Raw genomic sequence first — 17,378 nt, forward strand, 5'->3', positions numbered from 1 at the left:
AGCATTTCCCTCAACTCAGAGCCCCTTCTTGGGAAGACAACTTGTGTGAACTTCTCCATTGTAGTTGGAACCCGCAAGTCTCGCCTCACACTGAATTAGTTCTTTTAGCTCAACCCCCAGTGTCTGTTTCTCCCTTTCCAACAGCATTTTCTCCCAAAAATGCTGGCTCAGCTGCTCCCAGCCTGGGGTGCTACACAGCCCTCTCTGAGTTATTCTAAGGCAAAAAGAGCGGCGGACAAAGCCTGTTTTTCTGGGACCTGGGACTGAGACTCAAACTCGGGTGATTCTCTCAAGACTGAAGCTGTAGTGTCGCAGAAGTAGAGCTTCCGACTTCCGACCACGGCGTGCCCCACGCTAGGCAGGATCCCTGCTTGCTCTAAGTTTGCAAACTGCGGACCTTCACAGTCTACTCTAATAAAGGGAGGGGACTGTCATCTAAAGGTGTAGCTAGCTGCCCACAGCCTCCAAGGGTGAGATTTTCAGAGCTCTCTCTTATTACCTAGGTGGGGCTTGCACCCTTTGGAGAACAGAGACTTGGCCATCCATCCCCGGGGAGAGGGACAGCTGGCAAGAAAGGCCAGGACAGCTCAGGACACCAGGACAGGTTGCAGTGCACTTGAACTCAGGACTGCTGACGCCTGCAGCCTCTGCTGCCCTGCCCTGCCTCAACAGGAGCCCGGGCTCCTAGAAGCCAATCACAGAACTGGCTACTGACAGGCATTTTTGCCTCTTGGTCAATCTTTCCCTGATCTTGCTAAAACTCAATCCATGGACTTCCATATTTTTTTCTATTCAAAGAGAAACACATATAAAATGAAAGCCACAGACACGCTAGTCAGGTTCCAGTGACTTTTGGATCTAAACAGATTTATTTTTTAAAATTTTTTCCTTTCCTCAGTTTCTTAACAAATGAAAAAAAAAGAACACAACAAAACCAACAACACAAATTTCTTATTTCAACGAGTTGTTTAGCATCCTGTTCAGAAGGCTCAGCAGGAGCCGCCTGGGAGCAGCGGGAGGACGGAAGGAGCCTCAGAGCACCGGAGCCAAACCTCGGAAAACCAGATCTCAGCCGGTGCAGAAGCGCCCAGCTTAGAGTGCCTAACCGCCGGGCCTCTCCCCGGGCTAGTCCAAAAAGCGACCAAGCTTTAAAAAAGATTCCACAAACGAAACACAATTTAAATTAAATAAAAACACCTTACCACCCGCCCATGCCAGGAGGTTCAGGCCTAAGCCTCCTCTTAAAATTTTTTTTTCTATAACTGTGCATTACTTTTAAAATTCTTCCGCTTCTCTGGAGGGTTAAAATAAGATATATTTCCCCAGGAGTAATAAATACGATCTGGTGCATAGAGAAATAGCAGCGCGGGAGTCCGGGCCAGCCCCACCCGGCTGAGCACGGCCACCCTCCCCACCCCCCTCCCCTAGTTGAGTATAGCAGGGCTGTGGGACCGACACGCAGGTAAGTTCCTTGGCTTCCTCTACAGGGAGAACCGGACAAGGTGGGGACAAGCGGGCTGGAGGGCAGGCAGGGCCGGACCCCTAGGAGTGAGCGAGCGAGCGAGGGCACATGCGGGCACTCGCCGACCTCCGAGGGCGCACGGGGACCAGGGGATTCCTCCGGCTTTTCTAATTACCAAGCAAAATAAATACTAATGTTGCGAAAATAAGACCGCTTTAAAAAGGAGGATGGGGAGGAGTAAAAACAGGGCTAGGAAAGAGACTGAAAAACGACGGAGGAGCGCAGAACCAGCGGAGGCTACCGGGAGCTGGTGGCAGCGCGGTCCCTCTGTGGGTGGGCGGAGGTCGGGACGCAGAAGTGCGCTCCACGTCTTTAAATGGTCGTTGCCGAGGAAGTCAGACCTGGCTCGGTCTCCCCTAGTATTCACCATTTCCGGGGCGCCAAGGGACCTCAATAACGTCTAGACGGCGACCCGGAGGACGTTCAGAACTGGGGGGACGGGCGGAGGAGGCGCACCGCTGTAGCTACCTGGAACTGGGGCGTCGCGGCGGGACGCACAGGGCGGACGGGAGGACCACCGCAGCTGCACCGCCCGCACGCGCGCCCCGGGCCTCAGAGTCCGAGCCGAGGCCGGGGCGGCCTGCGCAAACTTGTCCCCGGCGGCGGCGAGGCCCAGGGTCCCGAGCTCACAGGAAGAAGTCGGGCGCGCCTTTGGCTGCACCGGGGCCAGCCTGCGCCGGCGAGGGCTCCCGAGGGAAGCCGGCCCCGCCCGCGCCCCCGGGGCCGCCCCGGCCCGCCAACTTCTCGTATTTCTCCTTATACAGGTCCCGCTCCTTGGCCAGACGCCCCACCTCCAGCTTCAGCTGCTCCACCTGGCTCTGGAGCTGGCACTTCTCGCTCTCCAGAATGTGCCGCTGCTGCACCCGCTTGAAGCGGCACGACTGCGCGTAGCCGCGGTTCTTTAGCGTGCGCCGCTTCTGTTTCAGTCGGATGACCTCCTCCTTGCTGAAGCCGCGGAGCTGCCGGTTCAGCTCACGCACCGACATGGACACTAGCTGGTCGTCGGAGAAGCGCTCCTCCAGGCGCACGTGGTGGCCCGCGCCGCCTCCGCCGTGACCCGCGCCTCCGCCGTGGTGGCCCGTGCCGCCGCCGTGGTGGTGGTGGTGGTGATGGTGGTGGTGGTGGGCAGAGTGATGGTGGTGGGCAGTGTGGTGGGCGCCGTGGTGGTGGCCGGCCCCCATGTCGTCCGTGCCACCGCCGCCCGCGAAACCCTGGCCCCGGAAGGCCTCATAGGCCGCAGCGGCCGCCGGGTGGTGCGCGCCGTGGTGCGCGCCGTGGTGGCCGCTGCCGATGAGAGCCTCCACGGCGTCTTCGGGCGTCAGGTTGAGCGCCTCGGGGTTCAGGTGGTGCTGGTACCCGCTCATCCAGTATAGATCCTCCAGCACCGCTTTTCCTGAGGCGCCCCCGACAGTGCCGGGGCCTCCGCTCGGCGGCCCCGGGGCGCCCCCGGCCTGAGCCGCACTGCCCCCGCCGCCCGCGCCGCCGCCGGTGCCCGGGCTGGGTGCACAGAAGCTGGGCGAAGAGGGCACCGAAGAGCAGGGCGTGCTGAGGGGCGTCGAAGACAGCGAGCCGGGCGGCAGGCGGTGGCAGAAGCGCTCGGCCTCGGGCGGCTCCTTCTTTACCTCGAACTTCATCAGGTCGAAGTCGTTGACGTACTCGATGGCCAGTGGGCTGCTGGGCAGCTCTGCACCCATCGCCAGCTCCGCGGCCATCGCCCGGGGCCCCAGCCCCGCCGCTGCCGCCGCGCCCGGCCGCGCCCCGACGGGCGGCGGGGGAGCGGGGGGAGCCGTGGGCCTCTCTCCCCCTAGCTCCCCCCCCCCCCGGGCCGAGGTTCGTGTCGCGGTGAGCGCAGCCTCTGGTCGCGCAGCCGAAGGGTGCAGGAAAAGTTTCGCGCAGTCAACTCCGGGCTGCGCTCAGGGAGCGCCGCCGGCCAGGCCTCTCGGACGGCCCCCCGGCCCGCTGCGGGCGGGCGAAGGGCCCCGATCCTGCGCTCCTCCTCCTGCTCCTTCGCCGTCCCAGCCTGGAGGGTGCAGAGGCCGCGCCCGGGGCTCTGCCGCGCTCAGGGCTCTCCCGCCCCACCCCGCGCCCCACCCGCGCTGTCAGCCGGCCCCGCCTCCCTCGACCTAGTGCGGAGCCGTGCAAGCCTTTATAGAGACGCGCTCCCGGGCCCGCCTCCCCAGGTGGGGGCCGGCGCCCCCGGGCCAATCGGAAGCCCAGCCCTGACGCCCTCATTTGCCTATCCCCATGGCAACCGGAGCCCAGCTGTCAATCTCCTGCGGGAAACAGCTGTGGGAAGGGGTGGGGATGGGCCTCCGGCAAGAGGAGTGGGCAGGGCCCCCTGGTGGCCGCCGCGTGAGACTGCACAGCGGAGGGCGCGAGACCAAGCGTCAGACTTCTGCCACCCGGCCCTGAGGTCCCAGGATTGCACAGCCAAAGAGTGCGGTGAAGCTGAGGAGGCCCGCGCCCAGGGGACTCCCTCGACGTCTCGGTTTTGCTAGGTGGCCTAGTTGGCTGTGTCCCGCACCCGGCCCGACCGGCCTGGAGTCCCCGGAACGGGGACCTCTAACCATCCTGACACTGGTGTCTCCGAGCTGCCCGGGAGCACTGGCTATTTTTATCCTGTGGTTGGGACGGGTTCAGGAATTCAGTCAACAAAGTTGCTGGCACCTCGGGCTGGCGGCGGGATGCACGGTGGAACCGCAGGCCTCTGACCCACGGTGTGTAAGGTGGAGAGGGATAGACGCCTGTGGGCCACCATGGGCCTAGGGGAGCAGGTCTCAGGGGCTACCTGAGAGTCCTTGACAGGCCTGCTGAAGAGTTGCCAAACAGGGCCCACAAGGAATCTCAGACCCAGCTGACCACCACTGGGGTTTGGAGGCGCCTTACAGGGTGGGCGAGAGTTGGCATGACAGGTGGAAAACAGATTGCCAGTCTCACTCCCGCTGAATGTCTGTACAGCAAGAGAACCACGGGGGGACGAGGGGTCACAAGGAGACGTGAATTCTGCAACCCCCCACCAGAATTTCTGACCCCAAAGAAGATGGAAAAGGAGTGCACGTAGGAGCAACAGCTGGGCATGACTTGGAGTGGGGTTTTTCCCGTCCCTATATCGCTGTTAAACTCCTTTAACTATTAAAAATAAAAATCTTAAATGTAAACCATTTGTGCACAGAAAAAAGCCTGGAAGGATGTTCACAGGATACCTATCCCAGGATGCCATGGTGTCAGAGGTTTTGCCTGCTATTTTATAGGGGGAATATCTGAACAGCTCCCAGCTCCTTCCCACAATGTCCCGTGGTGTCCTGACTCAACTCCCCTTCTTATTCCTCTATGCAGGAACTAACAAACAAAAGCCTAAGAACCCCCCCCCCAAAAGTCTCAGCCTCTGCAAAGGAGGCTCCAGTGGAACACGTATCGTGGGACTCTATAGTGTCGAGGTGGTGGCCACAGCCATTTCAGTATAATCGTGTCCAATCTACAGATGAGAAAACAGGCTGCAAAAAGTAACAGGCTTTGTCCAAGACGACCTGTATCGGGTGAACCTGGGCACAAAGGGGAGTCTTTGATATGGATCATGAGGCCTCACCAAGTGAGCCAGTATTTTGGCTACCTATGTTTCCTACAGCTTGGCAAAAGGTGTGAGACCAGGGGACCAGCCTGAATCCTTAAAGGCCTTAAAGATGAGCTACAAGTCTGGGCATTGCATCCCATGTGGCCTTGGGCACCCTGCCTCCTCTGGGCTCCACTGCCTGTTTTTTTGCCTGCCTGCAGTAAGAAAAAGGGGGGAGGGAAGCAAACCAGGTATGATGGATGGCAGATCTGAAAGAAAGAAAGAAAGAAAGAAAGAAAGAAAGAAAGAAAGAAAGAAAGAAAGAAGAGGAGGAAGGAAGGAAGGAAGGAAGGAAGGAAGGAAGGAAGGAAGGAAGGAAGGAAGGAAGGAAGGAAGAAGGAAAGCTCAAAATGTGTTCACTCACTGTTTCCGAGTGTCAGGACAGGAACATAGGCAGAGCCTGGCAGGGGTTTTTGCAATTCCCAGGCTGCAGTGAGCTGTGGTCTCATCTAGGACAGTTTTTGTTGTTGTTGTTGTTGTTGTTTTGTTTGCTTGTTTTTTTTTTTTTTTTTTGAGTCTAGGACAGTTGCTGACTTGCTGCTGGCTGGACGCTGCTGGATTGGTTGAGTGAAGTGTGGGGAGAGCCAAGGAGGCAGGACAACCCCCCTCCCCGACATGAGCAGAGGGAAGAATAAGCCCTGAATGCTGGGGGGAGAGGGGTAGCCTGGACTGGAACTCCTTGGCAGAATGGCCAGGGCGGTTGGTTCAAGGTCAGACCTCTGGGGGATGTTGAGGAGCCTGGGAGACCACATGTGGCCCAGGGATTCCTCAAGGGCTCGGAGTAGAGGGGAACAGGACTGTGAGAAGTGATGGGGAGGTTAGGGTGTCCATCACACCACCCCCAACAACCAGTACCACTCACCTCCTGAGACCATCCAAGGCTGCTGCTTGCTATTGGGTTCAGTGTACCGGATACTCGGCTCGGCAGTTCCAGTGACTACTGGATGGCCTCAGCTGGGGTATGGTCACAGCACAGGGCATGAATCACAGGCAAGGCTGATCTAACTTCCATGGTAGGCGGAGTCTCTAAATATTACCCATCAGAAAGCACTCTGCGGTGTGCAAATGGGACCTGTCATTTGTTGATTTTCATTCATGGGAACGCGGCTACTGGGTGAGGCAGTGAGTGCCACATTACACAGAGCTCAATCTATACCCCCTGCCCCTGTTAGAAAGGGTTTCTTTATGTAGCACAATCTGGCCTTAAACTAAAGGGTACAAGGGTTACGGGTGTGTGCCAGAAGAGCAGCACTTACAATGGCTGTCTCAGCCTATGCCAGTACCAGCTGAGCACAGGTGCCCATTGGCTGCGTCACGAGTTCTGCCTGCAGTGATGCCTAGAATCTACCTGTGAAGGTAGAGTGCTCAAGGACCCCAGCCGTGCCCCTTTGTCAACCTGTGGGGATGTCAGCCATGGGTGGGGGGCAGGGAACAGGGGAGTGCTGCAGCCTGGCATCCTGCAGGGAGCCAGATCCTCCTCCTACCTAGGGAGAAGAGAGAGACAGATCTGTTTGCCAGAGACTTTCTTTTCACAGTGTCTCAGAGGTGGGTACCCCAGAAGAGCGGGGCGGAGGAAGCAGAGGGCCCTGTAAGCCCAATGGCCCTGGGTGGCTGTGCTATGGGTGGTACTTCATGTCAGTGGACTTTAGCACTTCATATTCTAGGCAAGCACTATACTGCTGGTCCAGCAAAGTGTGCCTCCGCTGTCCCCCACCCCCATCTCCTCTGCTGGTGCTCATATGGGGACCCTGGCTAAACAACGAGGGAAGGCAAACTGAGAGGCAGTTAAGTAAGAGCTTGTCCACTGAAGGCCAAGGTTGTAGGTGGCACAGGGCCTCTAGGAGCCACAGTGCATGCCAGGCAAGGACACCTGGCTGGGTGGGACTTGCCAACAGGAGGAAACCCACCCTGGTCCTCCTATAGGTCCTGTCCATCAAGTTCCAGGGGTCCAGTATCAGGTGACTCCAATCTTCACTGATGGATGAGTCTCAGGTTTTCTTTTGGAAAACAAAGATTTAGAGTCTAGCTTTCTACTGAACTCTCCACAGTAGCGCCTTGATAACAGTAATGGAGAGATGGTGAGGGGTGCCTGGCTACATGCCTAGACCTGCCTATGCTGGGCAGTTTCTGTGGAGAAGTGTGTTTTCTCAATGAGGCCTAGGTAAGGAAACTCACTTCCTTGGCAGGGGCTGTGGTAGAGTATGAAATGGCACACCTATACCTCCTATAGCCTTGAGGGTAGAGGTCTTTACCACCTGTGTGGGTTGGGCACCAGGATCCTGAGGGACTTGGGGTACTGAGTCACAAGGCGGAGTGAAGGCCCAGCTACATGGCAGTGGTCTCACATACTACACTATAGCATGGGCAGTAGCTGACCCATACAAACATTTAGTACAGCAACCAGGAGGTTGCTGGCCTGCATCCCTGCGGGCCTGTGAGCAAATCCTTTGATGGTCCATGCCTCATCCTTGGATGGGGCACTTAAATGACTCTGTGCCCAGTTTTCCCTATCCAGTGTCTATGTGGAACGAACCAGAATTTCAACCCAAGCCGTGCCCCTCCCCAGGGTAGCCAGGCCTTCTCTTCCTCTGCCTTGGTCCCAGCCTGTCCCACATAGCATCAGATTATGCCCCGCAACCTAGTAAACCCCATTTGTGTTGACTTGGCCAAGGGGAGACACTGCTTCTAGCCTCTAAGTCGCACCAGAGCTGGTTAGGGCAGGCCTTCCTCCTGCCAAAGGGAGAGAGGACTCTTTCCCAGGAGACTTTCTCCCTCATATATCCAGAGTCCTGTGGTTGTGTGGTAGTCAAGACAGGCCAACTAGACACAGGATAAAACCTTTATTGCTGAACATAAAATACCCACCAGAGAAGCCTGGCCAATGACCTCTTCCCTGGGCAGGAGCCCTGGATGGGGAGGGCTGGGGCACAAGTCCTACAGCTATTACCACACCCACCACAGGAGAGAGCCTGGGGTGAACCTCACATGGCACTCTGATGGGTGGGAGTCAGGGACAAGTCCTAGTGTGAGGCTGAGTGCCTTGAGGGGTGGAGGAGAACAGGGGATGGACGGGGCCTTGGCTTGGTTGAGGGAGGAGAACAAGGTCTGGGAACACAAAGCCTCCAAAGGCTATAAGCCAAATGGGAGGAGCTATGTATCCCTGTTTATAGCCCCGGTTGGGCTCAGTGGCAGGCTGCTTCTCCTCAGGAGCAGTGGTGGGTAGAGCCTCCATCCTCTCCAGGGGTGAGGGTCTGAGGTAGGTGCGGGTTGGTTCCCCAGGAAGCCTCACAGGCGTGGTTTGATGTGTAGCGGCTTCCCTACATAGAGAGCAAAGGTCAAGCATCAAGTCACTCCAGCCCAGAAAGAACTTCCCCACTCCAAGTAAGTAAGTAAGCCTCAGGACAGGGGAAACTACCTGCCCAGGCCTGCCAGCAAGGGTCTGCAAGAAGCCAGATGTCCTCTAGCCCCTGCCACCAGTCTGGCCCTGAGGAGTAGAGAGGGAAGGGGATCTGGGGACTCTGCCAGTTCAAGGGCTTCCTGGGCTGAGTAGCAGCTTAGGAGGGCCAGGCAGCCCCTGTAGAGTGGGCGGGCCCACAGGTGGGAGCCACAACATTCTGTGGTTGAGCTATAAATACTGAATGCGTGTAGACACGCAGGCACATGGCACACTCACACCTGGGAGCAAGGCTGCCAGACACAGACAAGGCAGGTGTGCTCTCCACATGGAAAACAAGCAAGTGGCCCCAAAGGGGTGGGGCGAAAAGACCGATAGAAGCTGACAGGGTCTGGAGGCAGGAGGGGCAGGAAAAAGAGGGTCCCTGGAGTAGCATGTCCTAATGGCTCCTGCCTGGTGAGAGCTTTCTTTTCATAAATGTTCTGTGTCACTCTCCCAGGTGACAGTATCCGCTGGTCACAGCTATTTCAATGTGGCTATGTGGCATGACCCACGTGCCCCTGTAAGACCTCTCTCATGACGGGGTTTCTTTCTTCAGGGCTGTTAATTCCATTCGCTGTCCAGCTAGCCAAAGACAGGTATGAGGCCCAGCAGCTGGGCCCAGGCCTGCAGATTCAACTGCCTGGGCCAGGTTAGCCCCCATTTGTCCTCTGGGCTGCTTCAACAGGCACAGCTAGGCTTCCTGCCAGAGACTGTCCCAGGCTCAGCTGCACCTGCCCCTCCAGCTCCTTTCCTGGCTGAACAAGCCTCAAGAGTTTTCTGGAGCCCTCTTCTAGTCTGCCCAGACTGCATGCAGGTTTTAAGTCCCCTGTGGCTCCTTTGGTCCTCAGATTAACTTTTGGGTTCATGATCTTTAAAGCCACACGCTGCCTCAGGATCCCCGGCTGCTCACCAGTCAATGGCCACCTACATGAAAGAAACTGTTGCCCCATTTAGTTAGGTTCCAGTTGGGCAAGGGCCTGATATCATCCACTCTGCACCCAAGAAGGACGATGTAACCAGGAGGCAGTCCCTACAGCAAGCGCTTCAGTGTGCTCAGTGGGGCTGTTAGAGAAGCCTGCAGCAAGCATCTTCCATTAACGTTACGGCCGTGAAATATGACAATAAAATGATAGCCGTATGGTCGCAAATTTGCAGCCCGCCGAGCTGCGTGGGGTTTATCGTCACTCAAACGCGCAGAGAGCTGTAAAATGTTTACAGAAAGGGTCGTTTGCAGCCATAAAATCCTCTTTTCTCTCCTAAACAAGGCTGAGTGGAGCCATTTACCAAGCCCCAAACGCTCATTGGGGAGAGGGAACATCTGTTCTCTCCAGGAGTGTGCGGTGATCTTCCAGAACAAATTAACAGAAATGGGTGCTTTCTAATTAAATCAGCCCTCGCTGGGGTGGTCTTCAAGGCGGCCACTGCTGTGCTTGCTCCTCACTGGCCTGCCCTGGGCACCTGGTACACTGACTCCTAGGCCCCATCCAGGATGCCATTCTGAAGTGAACATTTAAAAAGACCCAGGAAGGGCTAGACTGCTCACCTGAATCCTTGATGCGGGGGCTCCTGGGGGCCTGGGGCCCAGTCTGGCCTCCTGGGCTCGGGGAGGAATGCAGGGAGATGAAGGACGGCAGCTTGCAGAGGCTGCTGGAGCCTGTTCCTGAGCCTGTCCCACCTGTCCCAGAGGCAGCTTCTTCCTGGTCCAGGGATGGGGTGGGGGAGCTAGCAGAGGGGGAGGAGGAAGGGGAGGAGGCAGCGGTGGCCTTTGAAGACAGGGTAGAGGTGGAGGCTAATACCCTTGGGGAGGGGGGTTGAGAGACTGGGGCCTCAGTTCTGGAGGTCAGACTAGCGGACATCTGTCTGGCAGGGCGCTGAGCAGTAGAGGGCTTCCTGCACAAAAGGGGGAACAAAGTAAGAGTGGGTGGCTTTTCCCACAGACACAGAGAGAGGGTGCTTGTCAATTATTTGCATGGCACTCATTCCTATAACAGGGCTTCCAGCCCCTCATCTCCATCCTGACCCTGGAGGCTACTGAGCATGGCTATACAGATCATACAGTTCAGGGACAGGCTGATTCCACAGCCTTTGACCAGAGGGAGATACGGCTGAAGCCTGTGAGATTCCAGCTCCATTCTTCACCTTCTGGGGCCTAGGGTTCATCTGCAGGGAGTCCCCACAAACCACAGGAGATGGGCACAACTGTGGTAACCCCACCTTTCAGGTGCTTCCTCCCCCCCTCGTAGGGAGTGGGTTTCTGAAAGCCTCCGTGCATGGGGTGTTTATGACTCTGTGCATTCAGAGATCTAGAATATAGGCATCTTAGGAGCTCTTGCCTCCAACTGAGATTCCCTTTTGGATCTAAAGCCCAGAGTGTTGGGGTGAGACTTTACCCCAGAGGGTCCTAAATGTCCTTAGAGCAGGGATGGGCCACCTCCAGTCACATAAGATCAAATATGCAGCACCCATATGATCTGTCACCTGAGTACATGGCCAGCTGAGGCCCTGCTTCTGGGGGCTCCATCACTGGGCCCTGGGGTAGGAGGTGCAGCTGTCCGCCGGCCATGTCGCTTCTGGTTACGATGGAGCAGCTGGCACTGGGCACCACGGGGACAAATACCCCTGCGGGCAAAGTCAGGACACAGCAGCGTGTGCTTCTTCTTGCACTAGGGGAAGAATAATCGTTGGTTGAACTAAGCAGATGCTATGGCTACACACAGAAAGGAGGGCCAAATACTGCCTAGTGAGAGCCCACTGACTGGAAGCGACCTACCGGGTCTCAGGGTCAAAGGCTGTTTGCTAGAATGATGAGGCCATCAGGCTAGAGTTGTTCCATGGGCAGGGCCAGGGCCAGCACTTGCCTGGGGATTCCCAGAACCTGAGGCCAGGCCACTGCTGGGGCTCTGCCTGTCTGCTCTGTCTGTCTGTCTCTGTTCCAGTGGGTGTGTTTGGAGCAGAGGAAGGTGGGTGGGGCTTGAGGCCTCAAGGGACCTCATGGAATAGGGTTTGGGCCAGGAGCCCAGGCTAGCAGGCAAGGCAGGTCGGCTGAGGCCGGGCATCACTGGGTTAGGGCTGGGCCAGGCACTCGATCCATGGCACCTGTCATGGGGCTAATTATACCAGTGTAGAGGGTAGGGGGAGGGCATGCCAGGCAGCAGGTGTCCCAGGCCAAGGCTTAGACTCTGTTCTGTCCACCAGACCACATCAGGGGCTCCAGAAGCCTCTGCCCAGTGTACAGTGGCTAGGCCTATCCAGGGGAGACAACACAGAGATGCTGACTGGTGTTCAGGGCTCCCAAGCTCTACTCTGTACAAAACCCAAAACTTCTCCAAGGGAGGGGCTACTACTCTACCATAGTTTGACAGGGCGAGCCAGAATCTAGTCAATCTTGGGCACCCAAACTACATCTCCTACTGGACCAGGAAACAAGAAGCCCCAGGTCAAAATGAGACACTCCACGGGACTCACAGGGTTTGTCAAAATCAGTCATGGTACCAGAGCAGCCCAGGCTAAGTCATGGGTAGAGAATGGTAGCCCAGCAGGAAACAGCTCTCACGGTCTTACAGCCACATCCTCTCAGGCCTTACGACCTCCCTATTAGAATGTATCCTCTGAGGGAGGAGGGCATCCCCTACCCTGCTACCAACAACTAGGACCAAGCCTGGTAGAGTGCCTCACAGAGTGGGGGACACCCTTCTCAGCAGGTGTCCAGCTGCAGTGAGAGGAGCTGGACAGAGTTAAGCACCCTGTGTGATTTGCTCCTGTGTTGTGCAGGTGCAGGCAAGGCTCCTCCCTTCATAGACTCACTTATTGACACCTACCAGGAATGTGAGCTCCTGTGCACTGGGCCCAGCCAGTAACCTGGGGTTTAAAACTCAGGGCAGCCTGACAGAGGGGATAAAAGCTGGAATGGCCAGAGAACAAAAGACTCCCCGCCAGCATGCATGTGGGCATGTAGCCATGTGAGCAGTGCAGGTGTGTGCAGTGTGAACAGTGACACTAAGCAGTGTCAAGGGCCCCACAAACACGTCTATCAAAGCTGTAATAGACCATCAGAGCTTGAGTCAGAGGCAGCCTGGACCCTACTACTCTATACTGTGGCCTACAAGCACCTAACATGAGATGGGATTAAGCAGAGGTACACTGCAGTGGTCAAACACGATGAACTTTAAAGTCGGCAGGAAAAAAAAGAATGCAAAACATGAAATTCTATTTTTCATGGACTACATACTAAAATTTTTGAATGAATGAAAAACAAATTCCACTTGTCCGGCCCCCCCTCCCAACACATGTGCATTCTTCCCAGAAAGTGCTAAGCTGGTCTAATGATCCTGAGAAGCACCAAAAACCCTAGAAAGAAAGGTAAAGAGCATGAGAAAGCAAACAATTAAAGAAAATTCCTAGGTAGCAGAGATGGGGCCCACCTCACTCTTAGACCTGGGTATGGGCACTTAGGAAACAAATCAGAGATCGCACTCCCAGACCTGGACACAGGCCACTCACTGATGCAAAGGCCTGACCAGCAAGATAGCCAAGGATCTGGAGTTAGGCTCTCACTCTTACACGGCCAGCTGGACTATAAGTAAGGAGCCATGCGGGAGCCCTGTGGCAGTGCACCACCGTCTGTGCAGGGTGGTGCCATTCTTGGATCCTAGAGCCTTAGATGTTTGTGGGGAAAAGAGAACCCATCTCTCCAGAGATGAGAGAAAGCAGAAAAATGAGCCAAAAAATGTGAAGGAAAGAGGTAAAACAGTAGGAATTAATGCCAAGAAACTCCAAAGGTACCTCTTCTCATAATCCATAATCAGGAAGAAAGGGATGAACAACACAGGCAATGACAGTACAGGAGTAAAATCTGATGCTAAGGACGCACAGAGACATGAGTCAGGGTGCAGCTCGGTGGGACAGTGTAAGCATGGGTGTGTGAAGTCTTTGCCCCAATCATCTGCACTTTTAGACCTATTTCACATCAAGAACAAGCTTTATACCAACCAATCTGGATACATAGGTGACATTGGCAAGTTCCAGAAAGATTAACAAGAAATCTAAAAAAAACCTTGAATTTTCTTATTGCCATAAAGAAATTTCAATTAGTATTTAAGAGAGTTCTAACTCAAAGAGTTTTCATTATAATCTTCCAAGAATTTTTAAGACACAGTTCTACTTCATAAACAAATCAAATCCAGAGGGTAAAACAGAAAAACACAGTCTATAAAACCAGAATTATCTTGAAAAAAAAAAAAAAAAAAAAAAAAAGCTTGTCATGAGAACATCTAGGCCAACACTGGGCCTAAAGAGGCTGCATGATGAAGAGGCACTAAGTAACCAGGACCATGAGGAAATCAACAAACAAAAGGTAAAAGTTATCAGGCAGTGGTGCCGCACACCTTAATTCCAGCTCTTGGGAGGCAGAGGCAGGCAGATCTCTGTGAATTCGAGACCAGCCTGGCCTGCAGAGAGAGTTCCAGGACAGGTTCCAAAAGCTACACGGAGAAACCCTGTCTCAAATAAAACAAAACAAAGGTAAAGTTAATTAGAGAAAGATTGAGGGCTGGCAAGATGGCCCTGTGGTGTAAAAGTGCTTGCCCTGAAAGCATGAGGAACTGAGTACAATTTCTGGACCCCACATAAGGCTCGGATGAGAGACCTAAACCTACAAATGCCATCTGACTTTCACGTATTTGCCATGACAGATGGGCCCCTCACACACAGCAATAACAACTAAAAATTAAAGATCACCAAGCATGGTGGCTTAAGACTTTAATCCCAATACTCTGGAGGTAGAAGCAGGAGGATCTCTGTGAGTCTGAGGCCGGTGTGATCTACACGATGAGTTCCAGGGTAGCTAGGGTGGGAAATATGGCTTGCTGGCTAACAGTGTGTACTGTTCTTAGAGAGGAACCTGCTTCAGTTTCCCAGAACTCATGTCAATCAAGTCACACCTACCTCTAACTAGGTTCTAGGGTATCTAATGCCCTCTTCTGGCCTCGGAAGGCACCTGCATGCACAAGATACACTCATCCATACATTCAAAAGTACACAAATAAATGGTGTATAAAAATTTAAAAAGATTGATAAACAGAAATTATTATATTACAAGGTTAACTAAGAAGACAAAGTCTTAGATCATCTCCATAGAAATGAATTATTTAATAAAATCCAACCTTAATTCAAAGTTGAATTTAGGCAAATTAGTGAAGGAAAGGAACATATTCTTACCATAAGAACCTCCCAGACCTGGCATAATGGCCTACACTTTAATCCCAGGACTCTAAAGGCAAAGATAACTGGATCTCGGCAAGTTTGAGGCTAGCATGGTCTATTTGTTAGGTTTCAGGACAACCAAGGCTACACAGTAAGAATGTCTCAAAAAAATAAAAATCAGCATGAGCCAGAGAAATGACTCCAGCTCAGGCAGCTGCCACCAGCTCTGATGGCTGTAGTTCAGTCTCCAAGACACACATGGTGGAAAGAAAGAGAACCAACTCCAACAAGTTGTCCCCTTACCTCCAGCAGCATGCAGGCACATCTGTGTGCACACATACACAGATGCGCTAAATAAATAATGTAAAGACATTTAGACTAAAGCAGTAAAAGCAAACATGTTGTTCCAGAGGATGGCAGCACAGGTTTCCTTCCCTGCAGTGTTCACTAAGCTCTGGTTCAGCACTGTGGCTCACTATGCCCAACACTTCTTCTCCCTCTCTTTCTGGCTTCATTTGAGATGGCTCAGAGTTTTGAGGCACTTGCTGCTCTTGCAGAGGACCTGGGTTTCGCTCACAGTACCCACATGGAAGATCATAGCCATCTAACTCCAGTTCCAGGAGTCAAACACCCTCTTCTGGTCTCAGCAGTCACTAGGTACACATATGGTCCACAGAATACATGCAAGCAAAACACTCATACATAAAATAAAAATAAATAAAATAAATAAATCTTTTTTTTTTTTTCTCAAGACAGGGTTTCTCTGTGTAACAAGCCTGGCTGTCCTGGGACGCACTCTGTAGACCAGGCTGGCCTCAACACAGAGCTCCTCCTGCCTCTGCCTCCTGAGTACTGGATCTAAAGGCACGCACCACTGCTACCTGGCTACAAATAAATCTTTAAACAAGCAAAAAACAAAAAACAAAACAAAAAAAATATCCCCCCAAAAAAACCAAACTTCCAGAAAGCATGCCCGATGGAGAGGAAAGGCTGGGGGCTCCCACTGCTATACTCTACTTACACTACGAAAGAAAAGGGGAATGTACTTGGACTAAATAACAAACAAAACCCTCACTGATTAAAACACCAGTGTTTAATTAGAAATCATTACAATTACCATCACAGATACCATGTAGCAAGACAGCAGGAAACAAAATCAACATAAAGACTATCAATGAGCCGGGCGGTGGTGGCGCACGCCTTTAATCCCAGCACTCAGGAGGCAGAGGTAGGCGGATCTCTGAGAGTTCGAGGCCAGCCTGGTCTACAAGAGCTAGTTCCAGGACAGGCTCCAAAACCACAGAGAAACCCTGTCTCGAAAGAAAAAAAAAAAAAAAAGACTATCAATGAATAGCGAGAAAATAAAACTGTGTGGACCTGGGACTGAACCAGGGCTTCATGTATGCTAAGCAAGAGCTCTATATTCTATTTATAATAGTGTCCACTATATTCTATTTATAAAAGTGCCACTTTAGTGGTGGAAAGTTCACCATGATAAAGTGATAAAAGCCCATATCCACTCTCACTGCCCTGATCCACAGATTCAACAATCCCAATTAGAACACCAAGTGTGCCAGGTGTGGTAGGTTCACCTGTGACCCCAGCACTCAGCAGGCAAGACAGAAGAATCCCTGAGTTTGAGGCTAGCCTGGGCTATACAGCAAGACTCTGCTTTAAAGAAAAAAAAAAACATGAGGCTAAAGAGGAAGCATGGCAGTTAAGAGCACTTGAGCAATCAGGAATACCAAGTTTGGATCCCAGCACCCATGTAAGTCAGGCATTCCACAAATGCCTGTAACTCCAGCTCCAAGGAACCAAATACCTTGGTCTCTTTTGGCTTCCATGCACATGGACATGCTTATCACTTGTACATGTACCCACGAGTACATACCACTCACACAGGCATAGTCATAAATAAATGAAATTAAAAATACTAAAACAGCAAAAGAAAAAGGAAATCAATAAGCAAACAAAACAACCCAAGTATCTTTTTAACTTGACAAAGTGAATATCGACTGTATTTCCAGGCTCAGTGGTACTATACCTGCCCAGCATATGCAAAATGAATAAATGAATGGAGTAAAATATACTTTTGGAAGACTGAGGGTAAATATAGTGAAAACTAGCTGGGTGTGGTGGCAACACAACTTTAATCCCAGCACTCGGGAGGCAGAGACAGGAGGATCTCTGTGGATTCAATGTAGCCTGGTCTACATTGTGAGTTTGAGGCTATCCAGGACTACATAGTAAGATCCTGTCTCAAACAGCAACAACAAGCTTAGCTGGTCGAGGTGGCTCATGCCTTTAATCCCAGCACTTGGGAGGCAGAGGCAGGAGGACCTCTGTGAGTTCAGTGTCAGCCTGGTCTACAGAGTGAGTTCCAGAACAGCCAAAGATACACAGAGAAACTCTGTCTCGAGAAACCAAACAACCAAACAACAAACAAATAAAACAGTAACAACAACAAAAGAAGCAAATCTACATATAATAAAAGTAAGAATTCTTGTTCTTCAAAAATACACCACAGAAATAGAAAATGAAAAGAAATAAATATTCAGAAAAAGAAGAATTTATTTCACTAAGGAAATGACACATGATGACTCATGTCA

The 17,378-nt window shown here is 53.0% G+C and overlaps 2 protein-coding genes across 3 annotated transcripts in view; both read right to left on the bottom strand.

Moving 5' to 3' along the window:
• Positions 1-953: 953 nt before the first annotated feature.
• On the bottom strand, positions 954-3,610 carry Mafa (MAF bZIP transcription factor A). The gene has a single exon (XM_057791959.1). It carries the CDS (start codon positions 3,232-3,234, stop codon positions 2,149-2,151), a length of 1,086 nt encoding a protein of 361 aa, XP_057647942.1. The 5' UTR covers positions 3,235-3,610; the 3' UTR covers positions 954-2,148.
• A 4,347-nt stretch (positions 3,611-7,957) lies between these two features.
• Positions 7,958-17,378, bottom strand: part of Zc3h3 (zinc finger CCCH-type containing 3) — an 83,661-nt gene continuing 74,240 nt past the window's right edge. For both annotated transcript variants that reach the window (XM_057792567.1, XM_057792568.1), the window contains 3 exons: positions 11,047-11,231; positions 10,112-10,458; positions 7,958-8,449 (listed from right to left, as the gene is read on the bottom strand). In XM_057792567.1, coding sequence (XP_057648550.1) covers positions 8,418-8,449; positions 10,112-10,458; positions 11,047-11,231 — 564 coding nt within the window. In that variant the 3' untranslated portion in view covers positions 7,958-8,417. The remainder of the gene's footprint in view (positions 8,450-10,111; positions 10,459-11,046; positions 11,232-17,378) is intronic.

This window comes from Chionomys nivalis, chromosome 17 (genome assembly GCF_950005125.1).
Source record: "Chionomys nivalis chromosome 17, mChiNiv1.1, whole genome shotgun sequence".
In the NCBI taxonomy this organism is placed as follows: Eukaryota; Metazoa; Chordata; class Mammalia; order Rodentia; family Cricetidae; genus Chionomys; species Chionomys nivalis.

Excerpts from the sequence above, each read along its gene's own strand:
- Mafa (XM_057791959.1), bottom strand. The coding sequence starts at position 3,234 with ATGGCCGCGGAGCTGGCGATGGGTGCAGAGCTGCCCAGCAGCCCACTG.